A 19,723-nucleotide genomic window follows, 5' to 3' on the forward strand; every position below is an offset into this window, starting at 1 on the left:
CCCCTCCCCTCCCCTCTCCTCTCCTCTCATCTCTTCTTCCTCTTGCTCTCCTCTTCCTCTCTCCTTTCCAGAGGGCTTGCCATTGACATGTACCTATGAGATATATGCACATGTATTTGTGTGTATATATACACACAAGATAAAATCTATGTTAGCTATTATTGTATATAAAGTATATTCTCAATTCAAATATAAATTATTTTTAAATTTTCCATGTTGTTATGCCTTTTTTTGGTGTAGATAATTGAGGCTTAATAGTCTTCAGACTTAGCAACATCAAGGATCTCAGCCCTTCACATACATATCGCTCTTTTCGTTTTCTTCTGGTCCGCTCCCATCTTAGAGCAGACTCCTGGTTATTCCATTTTTGGGAACCAACTTTATTTTCATACTTAACCTCATTGTTATTCTGCAGATCAGTCATTTACTTCATTCAGCATCTCACGGATGCTCTGCATGAGAAGACTCCACAAAGCTAGTCATAATCACAGTACAGAGGAATCTGATGCCTGAGCTCTCTTTCCATCTCCCTGGGTCAGATCTTCTCCTCATTGATGGCCAGATGAGCAGGTTTTTTCTTCAGTTGATCAGTACCAGTATTTACCTTATAGCATCATTAAAATAAGAAAGCTATTGATGGAAACTTAAGGGCTGAAGAAGGGTATGACCATGTAAGAAGTAGCCATTTGTTCCGGCTAAAGAGAATTTCATGGGAGAGAGGATGAAACCCTTTACATTTCAGTAGGCTTCATTTCTTAAAGTTATAAAGAATGCTAGATGGGTGACCCATCTCTAGTTTGGTAGTGGAAGAGGGTACAAAGATAGGAATGCCAAGAGAGGACTTAGTGTTCTTCTCTCTCTGCCTCTCTCTGTCTCTGTCTCTGTCTCTCTCTCTCCCTCTCCTCCCACCTCCCCCATTGTTTTGACATTACTATACTGTGTATCAGAGCTTTGAGAATGTTTGAGTGGCAGGTCATCATGGGAGCTGAAAGAACGAAAAGAGATTGAGGTATCTATTTACCAGTATCCTTGGAAAGCTAGGACAGTGTGATGATGATAGTTGGAAAAAAAGTTTGAAAGTCAAGATATTGAATTCTGTTCTGGTCATGTTGAGTTTGAAATGAGAATAAGACATCCATGTTGAGAAGTCTGATAGGCAGTTGGTGATATGATCCTGGAGTTCGGGAGAAAGATTAGGATAGAATATGTAGATCTGGGAGTCATCTGTAGGGAGGTGATAATGGAAGCTGATGGTCCATTTAGAGAGAGAAAAGATGGCCCAGGAGAGCCCTGGGGTGCACTCATTCATAGACATGGGATAGTTGTGGTGATCCAGTTAAAGACAGTAAGAAGGAACAGCCGGGCAGTTAGGAGAACCAGGAGAGAACAGGGTTGTGAAAACCCAGTGAGGAGAGTATGTCTAGGGGGAGAAAGAAGGAAGGTGGTCAGTGGGATAGCTGTCTTACTATACCTGCCTACCTTCTATATTTCAGCCTGATTATAGATTCATTAGAGCTGGAAGGGGCCTAAAAGATGATTTAGGGTCTAGGTCACAGCCCTCATTTTACAGAGAAGTAAGTAGAGGCCCCAAAGGATTTAGTGATCTGGCCCACCCAAGGTCCAGGTACATCACTAAGTAGCAGAGTTAGAATTCCATCTGTCATTTTCCAGCTCAAAGTCCAGTCTTTTCCTACTATCTGACTGCATTTTATTCCATTTTAGGTGTAGGAAACAAAGGTTTGGATCCAGCTTGGACTGGCTTGATCAGGTTTTTTGTTAGTTTGATTTCCATTGTTTGGCCTCTAGCTCAGCAGAGAAACAAAATGGTGGCTCAATTCTTTGTTCAGTAGATGTGGTTCTTTCTGATTCTTGGTTTAGGGATTGGGTTTCTAGCTTCTGCCTGCAGGTGAATCAAAGTTTGGAGATTCCCTTCCCTGGTAAACATAACCTGCTTTCCCTAAGGATTTGGTCATCATTTTTCCTGTGAGCAGTGTGGAAACAAGATGGAATCGTTTCTCCAGTGGGAGGTCTTGGTCATTTCTAGGAGAACCACCTTGTCTGGTGCTCTCTGTCCCTTCCCCCTTTAACTCATGTTGATGGCTCAGAAGTGTGTTTGTTCTTTACCTATCATGCATCCTGACCTGGCTTCCCAGGAGATGATCACACCTGGAAGATGATAATTAAAATTGGGAAAACACAGGAGCCAAACAGACTTTCCAAGCCCACCACCAGCTCCAGAGCACAAAGAGACAAAGGACCAACCACAAATGTCTAAGAGGTTTAAGGCCAGGATTTGGGTGAACGCTAAGAGGTGAGGACTTTGGTCCAAGGAAGATGTTTAGGAATGGCCAAATCCAACAGAGGAAGGGAGTTTCATGTATTGCATTTGGGAGGTTGTCTGGGACCACTCCTGCCCCAATGGTGTTGAGAATGAGCTGAGCTTGCTAATACACTTCCTTTTATGTTGACTCATCCTAGCTTCAGAGGATGACATTTTTTCTAAACATGTCCCCCAAGTTCTGGGATTGTTCCTTGTTTGGGGGATTTCAACCTTCTGTTCACCGACTACAAGGACATTATGTGAGCATATGGACTCTCTTCTGTGTTGAAATGACTGGTTTCTCTCTGGCATATTCTTATTTGAAATGAGATCTTATTGGTACAGACAGTAGGACAGCTGGATGAACTGCAGGCCGTTAAGGCCCTTGGTGGAGGTAACTTCAGAACCAGATATTTCTGCCCAGTTTTCTTTGGACATTTTATTTTTCTTTATCTCAGTGCTTTGTCTTATTTAATATTCTGTGCCTTTGAATGGGTAGCTGCATTTCAATAATGAATAAAATGGTCTTGGATCTTTCTGACTTTTCACGGGAAGTAGGATACAAAAGGGGGGAGAATTTAAAAATGTAAATATCTGCCATGTAGAAATCTTGCTTAGTCCCAAAATTTGGTCCTGCAGTGTTTGAAAGTGTGCTGACTTGATTAAAGTATTTCCTGACCAGCTTAGGCAGGCTCCGCACTTTACACATGAAGAAACTAAAGTTTTGCGAGGGAGGGGACTCAGCCAAGGTCTCCCAGGAATTACATATGAGAGCTAGAATTTAGACTTCCATTCTCAGACTCCAAATGAAATGGACTTTTCATTATGCCATGGTATACTGCCTTGTAAACCTCCCATCTTAAAAATGAAGAAACAAAAGTCTAGAGCAGGGATGGGGAACCTGCGGCCTCAAGGCCCCCATGTATCCCTCTAGGTCCTCTAGTGCAGCACTTGAGGACTTAGAGGGCCGCATGTGGCCTCAAGGCTGCAGGTTCCCCACCCGTGGTCTAAAGAGACTCTTGACTCCTAGTGCTTTTTCCGCCATGCCATTGTGGCCCGAGAGATACCAGAACTCTGGATGTAATCCAGGAATGGAGGATGAGGGGCCATGTTTAATAAGCTTTAAGCCCAATATATCAGCACCACCACCACCATCATCATCAAAAACTTAAATCTGCCCATGTGCACAGTCATAGAATTACAGAGCCTCAGAGGTCATTTTCTTCAGCCTGCGCCTGAATAAAAAGACTTTTGTTAATGTTTCTCTGACAGTTGGCTCAAAAGACCTTCAGTGAGGGGGATGAATTCACTGTGTTTTGAGGCAGCCCGTTCCATACCCAAATAGTTCGGATTATTAGGAAGTTCGTCCTTTATCAAGCTGAAGCATCTCTCTCTAAAACTTCTAAATATGTAGAAAATCATTCCTAGTCCTGACCTCTGTAACCAAGTGAGACGAATCAAATTCATTCTTTCATTTGACTGGCATCTGTAGAAGCTTTCTTTAGTAGATGGTGTCTGGGAGTTGGCTGGAGAGATCCGGCACCTGGGGGCCCACTAGCTGATGTTGGCAGCACTAGACATCATGCATGGTGCTTTGGGCACAGCTCCACCCTCTACCTTACAGTCTAAAACCACAATGACCAGGGCTCTGTTAAACATCTTCCATTAAAAAAGGGTAGCATAAATCTACTCACTAGCTGCTGGAATGGTGAGTGGAGAGTAAGGGGACGCACTTTGTGATTTCCTGGGGAATCATCACCAGATGTACAAAGTGCTTGGAGAAGGCTTTCAGGAGGAACTGGGGTTTCATGAGTTGTTTCAGATGAGGAGAAGGCTCATTGAGTAAGTGGTAGTCACTCACTGTGAGCATCTCCTTGTTCTTTGGGGACATATCCGCCATGTTGAAAATAGAACGGGAATGGGGAGGGGAAAATGAGGTGTCAGTTCCACTTTGCCAAGTGAGGGAAAGCTAGATTGCTTTGTTTTGCAAGCACCTTACATGTTCAGAATCAGGCAAAGGGACAGGTAAAGATCCCTGTTTTCCTGGTAATTTCCAAGAATAAAATAAAGGGACATCTGGTTTAAGGGGAATGTATTCCCTGGTTGATCCATCAAAATCAAGGAAAAGGGCACTAGGCTGTGGGGTTACGAGTGCTCCCGGCTGCCCCGGAGGCTTCACTGTGTCAGAGGTAATTCTAGACCAAGGGTTAGAAGGATTTCCACATATTCTTGACATCATGAATCAGTCCCTATTAGAGTTTTGGTTAAGGTCTTCAGAGGCACGTAATAGGAAGAAGAAACTCCCTGATGATGTCAGTTTGGTCAGTTTTGTCTTCTACTCCCCTTCTGTGTTCCTGCCCAGACCTCCAGGTATCTGGTATCTTGCAGAGGTCTCTAACCTGGGGTCCATGGTCTTGTCAGGAAGAAGAAGCATCTTTATTCTCACCAGCCTCTAACTGAAATTTAGCATTTCCTTCAGTTATTTAAAAACATGATTCCGAGAGGGATCCTTAGGCTTTCCCAGATTGCTCAAGGGGTCCAAGATGTAAAAATAGGAGAAGAATCCCTGTTGGAGTTAGAAGACCTGGGTCCTCACCCTGCCACTCAATACCTAATGACCATGGCACATCTTCTTTAAAACCAAAACCAAGAATTTGGGGCAACTGGCAGCCCTTTGATACCTTGTAGAAAGCTGAGTTCACTCACTAAACCTTTGGCTTTCCCCAAAGCTGGTGGTCATGAAATACCTTCATTATAAGACAACTCCAAAAGACTCATGGTGGAAAGGCCATCCACATCCAGAGAAAGAATTAGAGTCTGAATGCAGATGGAAGCAAGCTGCTTGCTTTCTCCTTGGTTCTGTTTCATTCCTTCTTTCTCGTTGTTCATTCCATTGGTCATAATCCTTCTTTACAACTTGACTCATGTTTAATTTGAGGGTATTTGTAGAACCTAGATCAGATTCTGTGCTGCCATGGGCGAAGCGGGTGGGGAGGAACAGGAGGGGACGGGGGAGAAAATTTGGAACTCAAGAACTTGTAGAACTGAATGTTTAAACTAATAGTAAATAAATTTTTTTTAAAAAGATATACCCTGACCTCCAGCTTTGAGCGAGCGAAGTAGGTTAAAGATACTGGTCACAATGAGTTTGGGGGATTTTCCATGATTTTTATGATTTAGGCCAGCCCTTCTCATTATTCTTTGGGGTTGGAAGTTAGTGGTTTGATGATGGAAGTGTCTCCCAGAAGGCCTTGAGTCATCCCAGATCATTAAAGTCAGAAAGGTGCTCAGATATCATCCATCCCTTAATGTGAATACTGCCCCCCTCCCCCCATGAGTGCTGGATGGGTGAGCCTTTACTTGAAGGAAGGGACCTCCTACCTCAAGGCACCCCTTTCACACACACACACACACACACACACACACACACACACACACACCTTCTACTTCTGCCCTGTGGGTCAAAGTAGAACAAGTCCAATCCCTCTCCCACCAGACAGACCTTTCAGGATTGGGGGAGAATTCTTGTGTTTGCCTGAAATGCTTCTGAGCCATGCCACAGTTAACAAATCTGTGTCTTCTTGCCTTCCCACCGGGAATCCTCCGTAAGCTGGAGCAGGAGGCTCCCAGCCCTTCTTCCTCCCTAGAGTTGGGCCCGTTGGCTGCTGGCCCATGCCCAGGCTTGACAGCAAAGGGACCCAGACCTTTAGTTTCACAGGTGCACTGCGGAGGCCAGGCCTGCATAATTTAGGGGCAGAGGGCAGACAGGGTGGCCACTGGCTTCCTTCTGGGCAGCTGCCCGCGAGCACGACCTTCAGGCCCCCAGATACACACTTGTCTTTGTTTCTTCTTGTCTAGAGTGACTCCCACCAGTTCCGTGTCATGGCCGCGGTCCTTCGCCACTGCTTACTCACCATGGGCCCAACTGAAGACAAGACGGAGGAGCTTCACAGGTGGGTGAGCCCCGGTGGGCGAAGCAGCCGCGCCAGGCCGGCGGGGGGCCTCGGATGAGTCTAGATTCATGCCCTTTTTTCTTTTTTAAAGTAAGTCTAAACAACAAGGAGTTAATCCTTCGCCTTGTGAATAAGCGCAAGGTCACTGGCAGGCTAGAAGTCATTACCGTGGCCCAGAGAAAAGAGCTGCTTCACTCAGGCGCCTTGATGGGTAACCATGGCGACCACCGCCAAGTAGGGAAGGCTGAGTTTGTTTGCTGCTTCCAGAATGATCATCCTGAAGAGCTGAACTGATACGAGCCTAAGAATTTTTTTTTTAAAGCAAAAGAATTATTTACCATGGGTTTGAGCACTGGTGGCTTAAAAAATAAGTTCAAAAAGATCAAGTCACCACCAGAAGTACATTAATTTTCTGTGGAGAGTTTTCTTCTGAATTTTTTTGATGGAATAAATGAAATATATCAGCATCAGAGAGTTAAACAAATTAAAATTAAAATGAATTCCTGCTTCTGAATTACCAAGCTTCCATCCATGATCTGGCTGCTGTAGAAGCCTGAACTTGGAGTCAGCAAGACCCTGAGTTCAAATCTGGCCTCAGTCCCTTATTAGGTGCGTGACTCTGGGCAAGTCATTTCATCCTGTTTGCCTCAGTTTCCTCATCTGTAAAATGAGTTAAGTAACTTGCCCAAATGACAAACCACTCTGCTATCTCTGCCAAGAACATCCCAAATGGGGTCGCAAAGTGTCAGACTGAAAAGGACTGAATGCCAACAATGGTACCTCCCTCCATGCTGTGAGGATCAGATGGGGTCATATCTGTAAAGCACTTTGTAAACCTGGAAGTGCTGTCGTTATTCCCATTCTGAGCGGGGCTGCTGCAGCCTCAGGCTCCTGCCAGAATGTGTGCAGCCCTTTGCTAGCAGGATGGTCTTGGCGAGATCTTCCAGAGAGGATGATGGTGACAATAGTTACAACGTCCACCCACAGGTAGTGTTTTCAGGTTTGGGAGCAGACTTCCCTTGAAACAATCCTGTGAGCTATAGAATAGAAAGTTATGATTCCATTTGGGGAAATTCAGGGAGGCGAGAGTCCCACTGCCTTCTGCCCTGCTCAGATCGTAGTGAGAACATTGTGGTCAGTTCTGGGCTCCACATTTTAGCCAGGGGCCTGGTTATCTGGAGAGCTTCTGGAGGAGGGGAACCAGGGTGGGTGAGGACCTCTAAGAAGAAAGGGGGTGTTTGCTGGAGAGCAGAGGCCTTCTGGGTGGTGGGGTGGAGGCAGCCCCAGGCTCAGTCTTCACAAATTTGAAGGGCTGACACAGAAGAGACAGTCCCCAGAGGACAAAAGTAGCAGCACCATAACTTCCAAAGAGGCAGGTTTGGGCTTGATACAAGGAGAAACTTCCTACCAGTCAGAGGTGCCCCAAAGGGGGCGGGGGGCTGCCTTGTAATATGGCAGGTTCCCCCTCGATGAAGGGCTTCAGCCAAGGCTGGGTGACCACATGTCTAGAATTCTCTAGAGGGGAGAAATTCCTCTTTGGCTTTGGATTGGACAAGGTGGTCTCTGCCAATTCTGTGATTCTGTAATAGGAGACACACAGATACATGCACACACACACGCACATACACACAGAGTTTAAATTTAGAGATCTCACTGCTTTATTGAGAAGGCCAGCATGTTGTGTAAGAGTCTTGTATCTAGAACCCAGGGGATCTGAGTTTCCACATACACGTCCCACATGTATGATCTTGGGCCAGTCCAAGGCTCCTTGGGCCTCCATTTCTTCCACTCTAAAATGGGAATAGCAGCATTTTCATTCCCTGCATCACAGCCCTGTTAGAAAGAAACCCTCGAGTGCTGCAGCAGTTTAAGAAGGAAGACAATGCAGTTACTTCCCTCCAGGACGTTGTCTCTTGGGGAGTCGTGAGAGATAGATCAGAAGTTAAGTGACAAGACTTGCTCGGCTCCTTATTTGGGACAGGATTGTGCCTTTCTCATTTGGGGAAATGAATTTGGGGACAAAAGGAGAGTTGATGATAAGGTTGCCCCCCCCAAAAAGAAAAGAAAATAGAGAATGGCATTGAAACACTTTTTAAAAATACACAGAAGGAAACAAACTTTGAAAGTAACAGGTTGAATTTATGAAATATACACATTTTAAAAATAATATATTATATTACATTACATTACACTATATTATATTATGTTATGTTATATTATATAGATTCATGGTTATCACATACAATCTGCCTTTTCTGTTCTACTTAGGTATAGGAAGGTTTTTGGTATTGATTAAATTCGTAATTAAATAAAGAAAACTAAAAGATGTAAAAGAAAGTATCTTAGATTGATGTAACCATTCAAGAAGGCAAAGACAGTAGTTGCTGTAGGTGAGGTTCAGGCTCGGCCTTAGATACAAATATTTCTTCTTGTGATACTCCCCCACCAATGGAGATGACAGCCCCTATGTACTTTTTTTTTTTTTTGCTTTTTGGAGGGGAGAAGGTAGAACAGTTGGGGTTAAGTGACTTGCCCAAGGTCACACGGCCAGTTTTGTGTTAAGTGTCTGAGACCAGATTTGAACTCAGGTCCTCCTGACTCCAGGACCAGTGCCCTATTCACTGCACCACCTAGCCGCTGTACTTTCGAAAGTCCCTGGGAGTGGTGGGCAGAAGCCCACTTATGGCCCAGTTGATGATGACCACCTCTGGACTGAGTGGGCTGGGCCTGGGGCAGCAGGCACTCAGCTACTGCCTGGCCCCGTACAGCTTGGTCAAACCTGCCTGAGCGTGGGCCTGCCCCCTGGGAGACTTCAGAGGAGGAATCTGTCATATAATAGTAGATTTTGGTGAGTGTGCCTCCATTAATCCCAGTAAGTGCTGATATTTATAAAGTATTTTATGCGTGACATTTGATTCCCAAAATGGCCCTGTGAGGTCACATTTCGCGTAGTATTTTACTTACTTCCTGTCGTATGCTTGGTCTTACCCTCTGTGGATATATGCAGGGCAGTTGTGCGGTTCCCCCCCCCCCCCCACTAGACTCTAAACTCCGTAAGGGCAAGGCCATGGCTTTGGTCTCTGCAGACTCTGAGACTCTGTATAGTCTCAGCCTCTAGCACAGTCAGTGCTCTGCACACAGTAGGTGCCCAAAGAAGAGGTGTCAATTTGAATAGAATTTAAGGAGTCTTTTTAAATGAGGAAACTGAAGCTCAGACAAGTTAAGTGACTTGTCCAAGGTCACCCTAGTAAAGGATGAAACTGGGATGTCAGCCCACATGTCTGGGCTCCAAAAGCAGTTTTTCCACTTAATGGATAGTATTGATTTAGAAAGGGGTGGAGGGGTGCGGGAGGCATTCCAGATAGGCAAAGTCATCTGAGCAAAAGCTCCAGGTGCATTCTGGGATCAGTGTTTCTGGGCATCCTCTATTAAAATTACTGTGTGTCACCTTCACTGGAGGAGTCGAGTCAGGTCCTGCTGCCTGAAAAAGTCTCAGGGGCTGCAGATGTCAACAGTTTGGAAGAAGCAGCCCCTGGGAGCTCCAGGGGAGGGAGGTGGTGATGGCAGGAATGGAGAAAAGACTCAATATTAGCCCAAGTTCTCAGAGGAGCACACCCAAACAGTGCAGAATTAGCAGAGAAAAGAGGCCTTTCCCATTCTTGTGTTTCTCACTGCAGTAGGCATCTTCTCATTAAAACAACTAGCCCTGTTAGTAAACTGTGTCCGGAGCCAGGACTGTGCATGAGAAGGCCATTCTCCCGCCCCCCAAAACAAGGGCTTCTTACCCCAGGCTCAATGGGCCCTGCTTTAGAATCTGCCTAGCGGGAGGGGCCTGGGAGCTGGAAGGGGAGGAGGTCCTGTCCCAGTGATTAATGATCCCTGGGCAGCCCGAAAGGGCACAGTAAGATACACAGGATTTCTCCCCCCTGCAGCAGGCATTCCAAACCTATTGTGCACATCTTTGCGCACTCCCCAACTTCCTGGTAGCTGGAGAATTTCATACACTCTCTGACCACCAATGAAACCGTCAGCAAAGTGACGAGATCAGAAAGCCACACTTCGTGACTTGAAAAGAATAGCTCGGACACAGTGATCCAGAAAATTAATTTTGTAGTTGTTTGGGAACTCGGTGGTTTAATAAGAAACCAGCAAACGGGGAGACTTTTCCTTGAAAAGCAGAAAAAACACCAAACATTTGTTGAATCAAATGCCGTCACTTAAAAAGGGAGATAGTCCTTTAAAATGATGTCAAGGAAGAAGCCGGCTCGAAAGTCTTCCATTTCTCAGAGATCTCTGGTTCTTGCTTGGAGTCCTGGGCTCTCGGCCACTCTCCCTGTAACCTAGCAGCACCCTTATACTAGAAGGGCAGTATGCAGAAGGCTGACCCTCCTGGGCCAATAGTAGGAGCTTTGCCTTTGGTTCTAGGATTTAAGGGATTTTTTTTTCTCCTATTTATTTCTATTGGAATAGGAAGCTCAATCCCATCTGCCACCCTTTGCATCCAGGAGGGAAAGGCCAGTAGGGGGGGGTTTACCTCTTGGCGGAGAGGTAGTAACCCAGAGAGAGAGGACGAGCCATGTATCTTCAGATGTGGCCAGTGTCTGAACTTGTCCTACTTACAAGGAAGGATTTTTTGAAGAGGGAAGACAGTGGAGTTACAAGGATCTGTGATAGTTCTGTTAAAAAAAAGTAACAACGAAATATTTAGAAGATTCACAGAAAAGATCAGGAGGAAATTTGGACCAAGATACAGACCAGCTGGGCAGTGTTGTTTACTTCATATACTTAAAAAGTCAAGCGAAACATAATAGAGATTCACAGTTTTATATCCAGTCCTTTTCTTCCCCCCCCCCTTGTATATGGAACTGTTTGTCAAATTCCTAATTAAAAAGAAAAAAACTTAAATTAGAGAAGATTTCAAAGAAGGCACTTGTAAAATTAAAGGGCGGGAAAAGGATTTTTTTTTTTTAATGCATTCCTTGTTGGTAGGTTTTCTTTCCTGATAAATAGCCATAGTGAGATCTTTTCATCAGGCAGCTCTGTGGCAGGCAAATCAAAATGAGAACAGTCGTTGTTTGCCATTGGGGGGGGGGTTACCAGCCCCCACATACTGCCTTGTGTAGTTTCTTACCCTGGTTCTCTGTCTGATGCAGCAAATAGAATTTTTTTTCTTCTTTATAAGCTACACCCCCTAAGAAATGAAATCTCTGATGATGAAAGAAAGACAAAACTAGATCGTGGAAAGACCAGGCTTCATAAGGGCAAGACAAGCATTTTTCAAAGTTGGATTTTTTTTTTTTTGGGAGGGGGGAGTCTGCAAAGTTACTGTTAAGAAATCTTAATTAAAATTGCCACTGGTCACTTTAATTGGGGCCACATCCTGAACTCCACTGTGTTTTCTGAGCTTTACATCAAGATGAGGGAGAGGACAATTTTTAATCAGGATTTAAGACTTTCAGGATACTGCCTTGAAGCACTGAAGCCACAAATGGGATTTCTTTCTCCCAGTTCTGAAGTTTAAGGCAGCATTTAGAATGGCTTCCCTTTCTGGTGGGATTGGAGAGCAGGCCAAATTTAAAAGTAGTTTACACCACCCTTGCAGTGAATTTGTTTTCCATGAATTGCCCACAGCACGTCAGTGACGACTCAAAAACTGTGTGTGAGCTCCCCCTGCTGGTGTGTGGCCCACGCTCTTGTCCCCTCTGTTCCCTTGAAAGGAGAGATGATGGGAAGAGAGGTCTGAGGCAGCTGGGTCAGCTTCTTTCACCAACTGGGGGAAGGAAAAGGGAGCAAAGCTCATTCATTCAGAAAATTATTTTACTCAAGAATAAAAGGAAAAGTTCATGTGAAAACCCATTAACTCCTATTTTCCCCTTTCAGTAAGTGGCCCATCTGATTGTGTGTTCATTTATCAGTTCTTTCTCTTGTGTAACTTATCAAATATTATGGCACCTTTTTTCAAAGGTGTTTTTTTTTTTAATTTGCCTCCTTAAGGTCACTTACAAACATTGTGCTCTGCTTTTGTTTTTTAAGTGCTGCTCAGAAATATTTAAAATAATACATTTTAAAATTCTTTTTTTATTTCAGCAATGCAGTCAACCTTTTAAGTAACGTTCCAGTATCATGCTTGGATGTCCTCATTAGCCCATTAGCTCAGGACGAAATTGCCCAGGAGGCAACAACTCTGGATGAATCGACCCAAGAAGCTGAAACAGGCCAGGATGAGACAAGGGAAGAGGAAGCCAATTTGAAATACAATACCATGGTATACAACGGCATGAACATGGAGGCCATTCGTGTTCTCCTTGACTTCATGGAGAAGAGAATAGATAAGGTAATACCAGTGGTGGGGTGGCTTTGGGAGGTGCCCCTAAACAAGCTGCTTGCTGAGGAGTACAAATATTAAAACTCTGAAGCTTTTGAGCTGGGATGGACCTAGGTGATGAACTAGGCCAATAACTTCATTTTTAAAGAGGATAAAACTTGTACCCAGAATGGTGAGGGGATCTTCAGAACAGGATTAACACAACAGAAAAATAAGTAAGAGGGAAAAATAAAGCTGTACAGATTTTTGGAAAAAAAAAAGATTTGAATGACCTCTGGTAATTTATTAATGGGAATGAAGAATATACATATGTCTTAGCATCCTATAGTATTTTTGCAAAAATGTGTCATTTGTATCCCACACTACATTTACACAAACTGATCACGTGCTAAGCATAAGAAAATCATAAATAAATGCAAGAAGACAGAACTAATATACGCATGTTCTCTACAAACTATAATTCAGTAAAGAAAATGTCAGGATAAAGTATTGGCCTAAATTAAAACATCCCAAATAATAAGCCAGCCAAAGAATAAACCACGTAATCAGTAAACATTTATGTTAAAGACGATAATACCGATGAGATAACATACTGAACATTATAGATTACAGTTAAAGCAGTGCTCAGAGGAAAATGTGGATCTTCGAAAACTTATATTAACAAAACAGGAAAAGAGAAATAAAGAACCATTAAATAACCCAAAAGAAAAACTGAGAATGCAATTTTTAAAAATAGAAAAATAAACAAATTGACAATTCTAAAAGAAATACAAAAGACAGAATCTTGAAAATTGTACAAGAAATAAGTAAAATTGAAAATAAAAAGGGTATAAAGTTGACAAAACCAAAAGGTGTTTTTCTTTAAAAGACTAAAAAAATCAATGAAATATTTCATTAACATGTTTTAATAGAAATATCAAATTACCCAAATAAAAAGAAAGAGCGAGGTGAAATTCCAACTTGTAGAAAATAAAGAGAATTGTAAAAAGTCTATACACAAATAAATATGTCACCAACAGAACTTGAGGATTCAAAGTTCTGCATGATTATCTACAAAGATATAAAGTACCCAAATTAACAAAAAAAGGACGTAGGGGTCCAATGCAGTTTTAGAAAAAGAAATTATACACGCATAAACTGAGAAAGAAAGAAACCTCTCTCCTAGAAGCGTTTTTCATGTGACTTCTAATGCTTAAATTCGATGTTTAAAATCATATATCTACCACACCCAGAAATAACTGGCCATGTAACCTTGAGCAAGTTACTTAACCCCAATTGCTTTAAATAAATAAAATAAAATTATATATCTAATGAATAGCCAGTATCTACACCTTCAAATTAGAGAGAGGAGGCATATGCTTTTCATGAGACAAATATGTTCTAGACACTCAAACTGGGGACAGTCTAAGCAGACAAAGAGAACTTTAGATCAATTTCACTAATGAATTTGGATACAATTTTTTAAAATTAAAACCCAGCAAGTTAACTAACAGCAAGATATCCAGAAAATGATTCACCAGGACTGATTTGTATTTATGCCAGGAATGCAGGAATGGTTTAGCATTAAGAAAATGAGAACAGTTATGCATATAAACCAAACTTCATTGCTGTATCAGTAGGTGTAGACAAAGCCTTTTAACAAAAACATAGCACTCGTTTGTGTTAAAAACCTAAAAAAGCCTAGGCATAGAAGGATCATATTTAGATATGATCAGAATCACATATCTGGAACCAAACGGGAGCATTCTTTGCAGGGAAAGAAGGAAAAAGCAAACCTAGAACCTTTCCGTGTACAAACAACAAACATACAAGTGCCCTTTCTACCCTCTAGTAGCACCTAGACAAAGTTCTAAAATGCTGTGTGTAGCAGTATGACCCGAGAAGGAAATTAAAAGCATGGACACTGACCATGGACAGGAGAAAAATTTGCAGACAAGTTGATGATTTGCTTAAAAAATCTGAAAGCATCATCAAATAAACTAATGGAGGTGATTAATAGCTTTAGTAAAGTATCAGGATACAATATCCACAAGGCTGTTAGCATTTCTATAGAGTACTAAAAAAAAATCAGAAGGAAATGAGAAGTTTGATTAAAAAAAACGACAGAATTAGGGGCGGCCAGGTGGCTCAGCGAGTAAGAGCACCAGCTCCAGTGTTGGGATGACCTGGGGATCAAATCCAGGCTCAGATACTCAGCACCACACCCAGAAATAACTGGCCGTGTAACCTTGAGCAAGTTACTTAACCCCGATTGCTTATTAAAAAAAACAAACGACAGAATGATTCTCGTGCCACCCGCTTTATACCTGGACTATTGCAATAGCCTGTGGGCTGGTCTCCTTGTCAAAAATCTCCTCCCACTGCAGTTGTCAAAGTAATCTAACCGAAGCACACGTCTGACCATGTCACTCATCACCCAGGGGAGTTAACATGCCAAAACAGGATTTACATAAATATAACCATGAGACTTTTTTTGTTGTTGCAAAAATAAAGATTTAAGTAATTGGAGAGAGACTTGCTTTGGGTGAATGGTCAGTCAGTAAATAAACCTTTATTAAGCTGCTACTATGTGCTAAGCATTTGGGGGTAGAAAGAAGGGTGAAAGGCGGTCCCTGCCCAGTCTAATGGCGGAGTCAATGTCAAAGCAGCTCTGTATGAATAAGATATCGGCGGGACAACTTGTCGGCGATCACCCGTGAGAAGGCACCAGCATTAGGGGGGATTCAGAAAAGACCTGCAGTAGAAAGTAGAATTTTAGTTGACTTGAGGGAAGTCAGGAAGCAGAAATGAGGGAAGAGGGAGAGAGAGAGAGGAGGAGGGGGAACAGAAAGAAAGAGAATGAGAATGAATATGGGAATTCTAGGCACGGAGGTCAGCCGTTGAAAATATTTCCTCTGGAGGTAGAGCATGGATAATTGCAGAATAGCAAGGGGCAGGTTTCTCTGGATCAGAGTGTGGTGGGGGCAAGGAAGGAAGGGGGCATGTAGGAAAACTGGAAAAGTGGGAGGGGCAAAGGTTAAGGGCTCTAAATGCCGACAGAGGACTTTATGGTTGATTCTGGAGGTGATGGGGAGCCACTGGGACTGATTCAATAGGGGGAAGTGACATGGAAAATCACTTGGAAAACTGGAATAGGAAGAGGCTTTTGGCTGTTGGAACAGTCTGGGTATAAAGTGGGTGGTGCCAGCCAGTATCATAAAGATGATGATATTTACTGTTGATACTAGAGATACCACCTTGGTGGGAGCAAGGGGAGAGATATTTTATAGAATTAGGCAAATAATGAAATTTATATGTATGGTGTAACAGAAGGTCTAGAATCTGAATGGAAATAGAAATGAAGAAGGCATAGCACCACCTAGACTCAAGTTACAAATTATAATGTGGTGTCCATCAAAACTATTTGCCTAAAAATAAAAAGCAGAGAAGCGGAACAGACTAGGTAAGTAAGAAATGGAAACAATAGAAAATTAAGGCACAGTGTTTGATAAACTTAATCCCATCATTTACTGGGGTTTTATCTTTAGCTGATAAGAGCTCCTAGGAAGATGATGGAGCTTTTGGGAAGAAGTTAGGTTTACACCAGGCTCTTAGACTATGTGCTACAGTAATATCCAAATCGATGTGCCACCCCAGCATAAGAGGTCACATCATAAGATTACAAGAGTTACCTTTCATGATTCTGACTGGAGGGGGAGTGAGGTAACCTTAAGGGACAAAAGACACAATTTCAATTACATAAAAGTAAGACTTCTGTGAATATAGAATAATAAAAGAAATCATTAAATGGGGGTGAGTGGGAACTTTGCATCAAATATTCCTGATAAAAGTCTGATATCCAAGTTGTAAGATGAATGACTCAAAATATAAGATCATTCGCCTCATGCTATTCAAATTGTCCGAGATGGTACAAAATGGAAGCAATATTGGAGAGTCAGGAATCCAATAAAGCACTGTTGGCGGAGAAGTAAATTTGGTCTAAAGTTCAGGGATACCATTTGGAGTCGTACAAGAAAAAGGACTCAACCTTGGACCAGATCATCTCAGTTCTGGGCAAATACTCCAGGGAAATAAAAGACAGAAGGAAATGTATTGACCCACATATTCAAAGCAGCCCTTTTTGTGCAGCAAATAATTGCAAGCAAAGTAGGTGGACTGTTGTTAGTGGAAGAGCTGAAGAAACTCCTATGTAAAAGTAATATATTATTGTAGGGACGGAGTGGTGAACGTGAGAAGCCTGGTGAGATTTGTTTGACTTGATGCAAAGTGAAGAAAGCAGAACCAGAGGGATGGTATTTACAGTGACTTCAGTCATTTAAATGGAAACATACTCATTTAAAAGAAACTGAACTCAGAGTAAATATTCATCTTTGGTCCTAGGATTCAGCCTCCTCTCATTAGGAAGGGGATGGGAGGGGGGTGTGGCAGACATGAGGCAGACAGAACATGGCATACACCATCAGATGCTGCAGGATTCTGTCGATTGTTGCTACAATTATTTTTCTTTGTTACAAGGGATGGTTCAGGTGGCAGCTGGCACCATGTCTAGAAGTGACTATTTTAAAAAATAGAAAACGTTCTTTTTTTTTTTTTTTTAAAGAAAGAGTCCTGCGCTTGGGGTCAGAAGACATTGTAAATCCAACCTCCTGTCTAGGGAATATTGGGCAAAATCACCAAACTTTTTTGGTCTCCAGCTTACTCATCGGAGCTCTCGGATTTTGGGGAGTTTATGAAGCCTCAGTGCCATCGATGTTCCCCCATAAGCCGATCTTGACCTCTCTGAGTTTTTCATTCTCTGACCTCATGAACTCAGACTGAAAGTCAGATTTTTGTGGTGTGTGTGTGTGTGTGTGTGTTTTGTGGAATCCTATCAACCAGCCAACCCATTTTCTCTGGTTCTCCCTTAGGGAAGTTGCTACCGGGAGGGCCTTACTCCGGTACTCAGTTTATTAACTGAATGTTCCCGCGCTCACCGAAACATCCGGAAATTCATTAAAGACCAGGTAACCGCTGGATGCATGTTGACTGGGAAAGTCCGCCTGCTGGTAGCCATCATCTTTAACTTGTATTCTCTTTGTGTTTGTGATTTTTTTTTCAAGCTCCCAAAACATCAGGGAGCATTGCTTTCCTCCTTTGACACCCTCTCAATTGAGAAACGTGGGCCCATTGGCATTTGGAGAATCCTTTGGAATTCATCCAGCTTGGGAATCCAATATACCTTTTCTTTCTTCCTTTAGGTTTGGTCTGTTCTTTAGTGAAGGTGGGGGAAAGTAGATCTACCAAATCAAAATCTATATACACATAGCATCCTACTATGTGCAGAGCTTTATAATAACAATAATGTAATATAACACTTACTGTGTACCAGGCACTGTGCTAAGAAACCTTCCAGCAACTCTGGGAGAGAGGTGCTATTATTGCCCCATTTTGTGGATGAGGAAACTGAGGCAGACCATGGTTATGTGACTTACCCAGGGTCCCACGGCTAATAAGTGTCTGAGGCTGGATTTAAACCCAGGTCTTCCTGCCTCCAAGCCTGGCACTGTGCAGCCTTGCCGTCTATAGCAGACATTTTATGTAAAACTTGGAGTAGAAAACAGGGTCTGTATATTCCAGTTTAAGGAGCTGGGGGAGAAAGAAGGCTTGAGTGAACCTTCTTTGGAGGCTTTATGCGAAAACGTGAGCTGGAATCAGGACGAGAAAGCACGACCGGGGCGAGGAAGGAGCCACACTGAGAAGCTGTCACGGCCACTGGCAGATTAATCCAGTGGGGAAGATTTGGAGTCTCTGTAATGTGGAAGTGCTTAGAGGAAAAATTTGTAAGCCCACCAGTAGAAACTGTTTCCATTTACCTTGAGAAGGTTAATCTTTTGTTTTCAGTAAACCCTTCTATGTGCAGGAATTGTTGGGGTAGATAGAGCCCTGGGCCTGAGTTCAGATCCGGCCTCAGATGCTTACTGGCTGTTTGACCCTGGACAAGTCACTTAGCCCTGTTTGCCTCGGTTTCCACATCTGTAAAATGGAAGTAATCATAGCGCCTACCTCCCAAGGGGATTGTGAGGATAGAATGAGATAATTACAGAGCTCTTAGCACAGCGCCTGGGACACAGGAACAGTAATATTAACTATTAGTCACTGTTATTGCTACCTCTGTCAGGAGCCTTAGCGGCCAGTGATGCGCGATCACATACGTGAACCTCTACATGTTTCACGTTTCACACGAGGAACCAGCTTTTGGGGCGCTGACATGTCTATAAGGGGAAAAAATCAAGTGTCCAGTATTTAGTGATGGACCCACAAGGCACTGGACTGGAATCATAAAGCACAGGAAAGAACCAGCACTTTAGGATTTGTTTTGGGGACAGAATCGATCAGCCAGTAAACATTTATTAAGTGCCTACTATGTGCCTGACACTCTGCTGGGCCCTGGGGATACAAAAAGCAAAAGACAGTCCCTGCCCACAGGGAGCTCCCACTCCAATGGGAGAAGAAAATATGGAAGTTCCTTCATTGGGTAGTGGTTCTCTAGGAAGACAACAGAGGAAGTGAATCTTTCACTGGAGAGGAAGCAAGGTTTAGTCTATTTGGGAAGTCCTGGGTTCATATTCTGTCTCAGACACTTCCTAGCTGTGTGACCCTAAGCAAGTCACCTGACCACTCTGGCCCTCAGTCTCCTCATCTGCAAAATGGGGAGGGGGAATTGGACTCCTAAGATGGTTTTGCAAGAGGCTTGGAGAAGGGAAAGCAGTCGTGTGTAAGGTTCCATGGTAGACAGGATCTCAGAATCTACAAGTGATTCCAAATAGGTTATTACTATTAAAAATAATAATAATGGCAGAGGGGTGAGTAAAATGTACAGCCATTGGAAGAAGTATTTTTTTTGTAAGGGACAACTGAGCAGAAGGAAAGTTAAGAACACGAGGGAAATGCAGACAATGTGAAAACAAAAGGTACCAATAGAAACCTTTTTTTTTTTTTTTGCTTTTTGGAGGGCAATTGGGGTTAAGTGACTTGCCCAAAGTCACACAGCTAGTAAGTGTGTCAAGTGTCTGAGGCCAGATTTGAACTTGGGTCCTCCTGACTCCAGGGCCAGTGCTCTATTCACTGCACCACCTAGTCACCCCA

General features: G+C 43.1%; 1 protein-coding gene across 5 annotated transcripts in view; it reads left to right on the forward strand.

Annotated features, from left to right (window-relative positions):
- Positions 1-19,723, forward strand: part of RIC8B (RIC8 guanine nucleotide exchange factor B) — a 96,724-nt gene that overhangs the window by 50,369 nt on the left and 26,632 nt on the right. For all 5 annotated transcript variants that reach the window (XM_069082000.1, XM_069081997.1, XM_069081998.1 and 2 more), the window contains 3 exons: positions 6,179-6,273; positions 12,361-12,607; positions 17,506-17,601. In XM_069082000.1, the coding sequence (XP_068938101.1) occupies positions 6,179-6,273; positions 12,361-12,607; positions 17,506-17,601 (438 nt within the window). The remainder of the gene's footprint in view (positions 1-6,178; positions 6,274-12,360; positions 12,608-17,505; positions 17,602-19,723) is intronic.

This window comes from Petaurus breviceps, unplaced genomic scaffold, assembly GCF_028583685.1.
Source record: "Petaurus breviceps papuanus isolate PSGF00001 unplaced genomic scaffold, PetGlider_PUasm1.0 156, whole genome shotgun sequence".
NCBI lineage: Eukaryota > Metazoa > Chordata > Mammalia > Diprotodontia > Petauridae > Petaurus > Petaurus breviceps.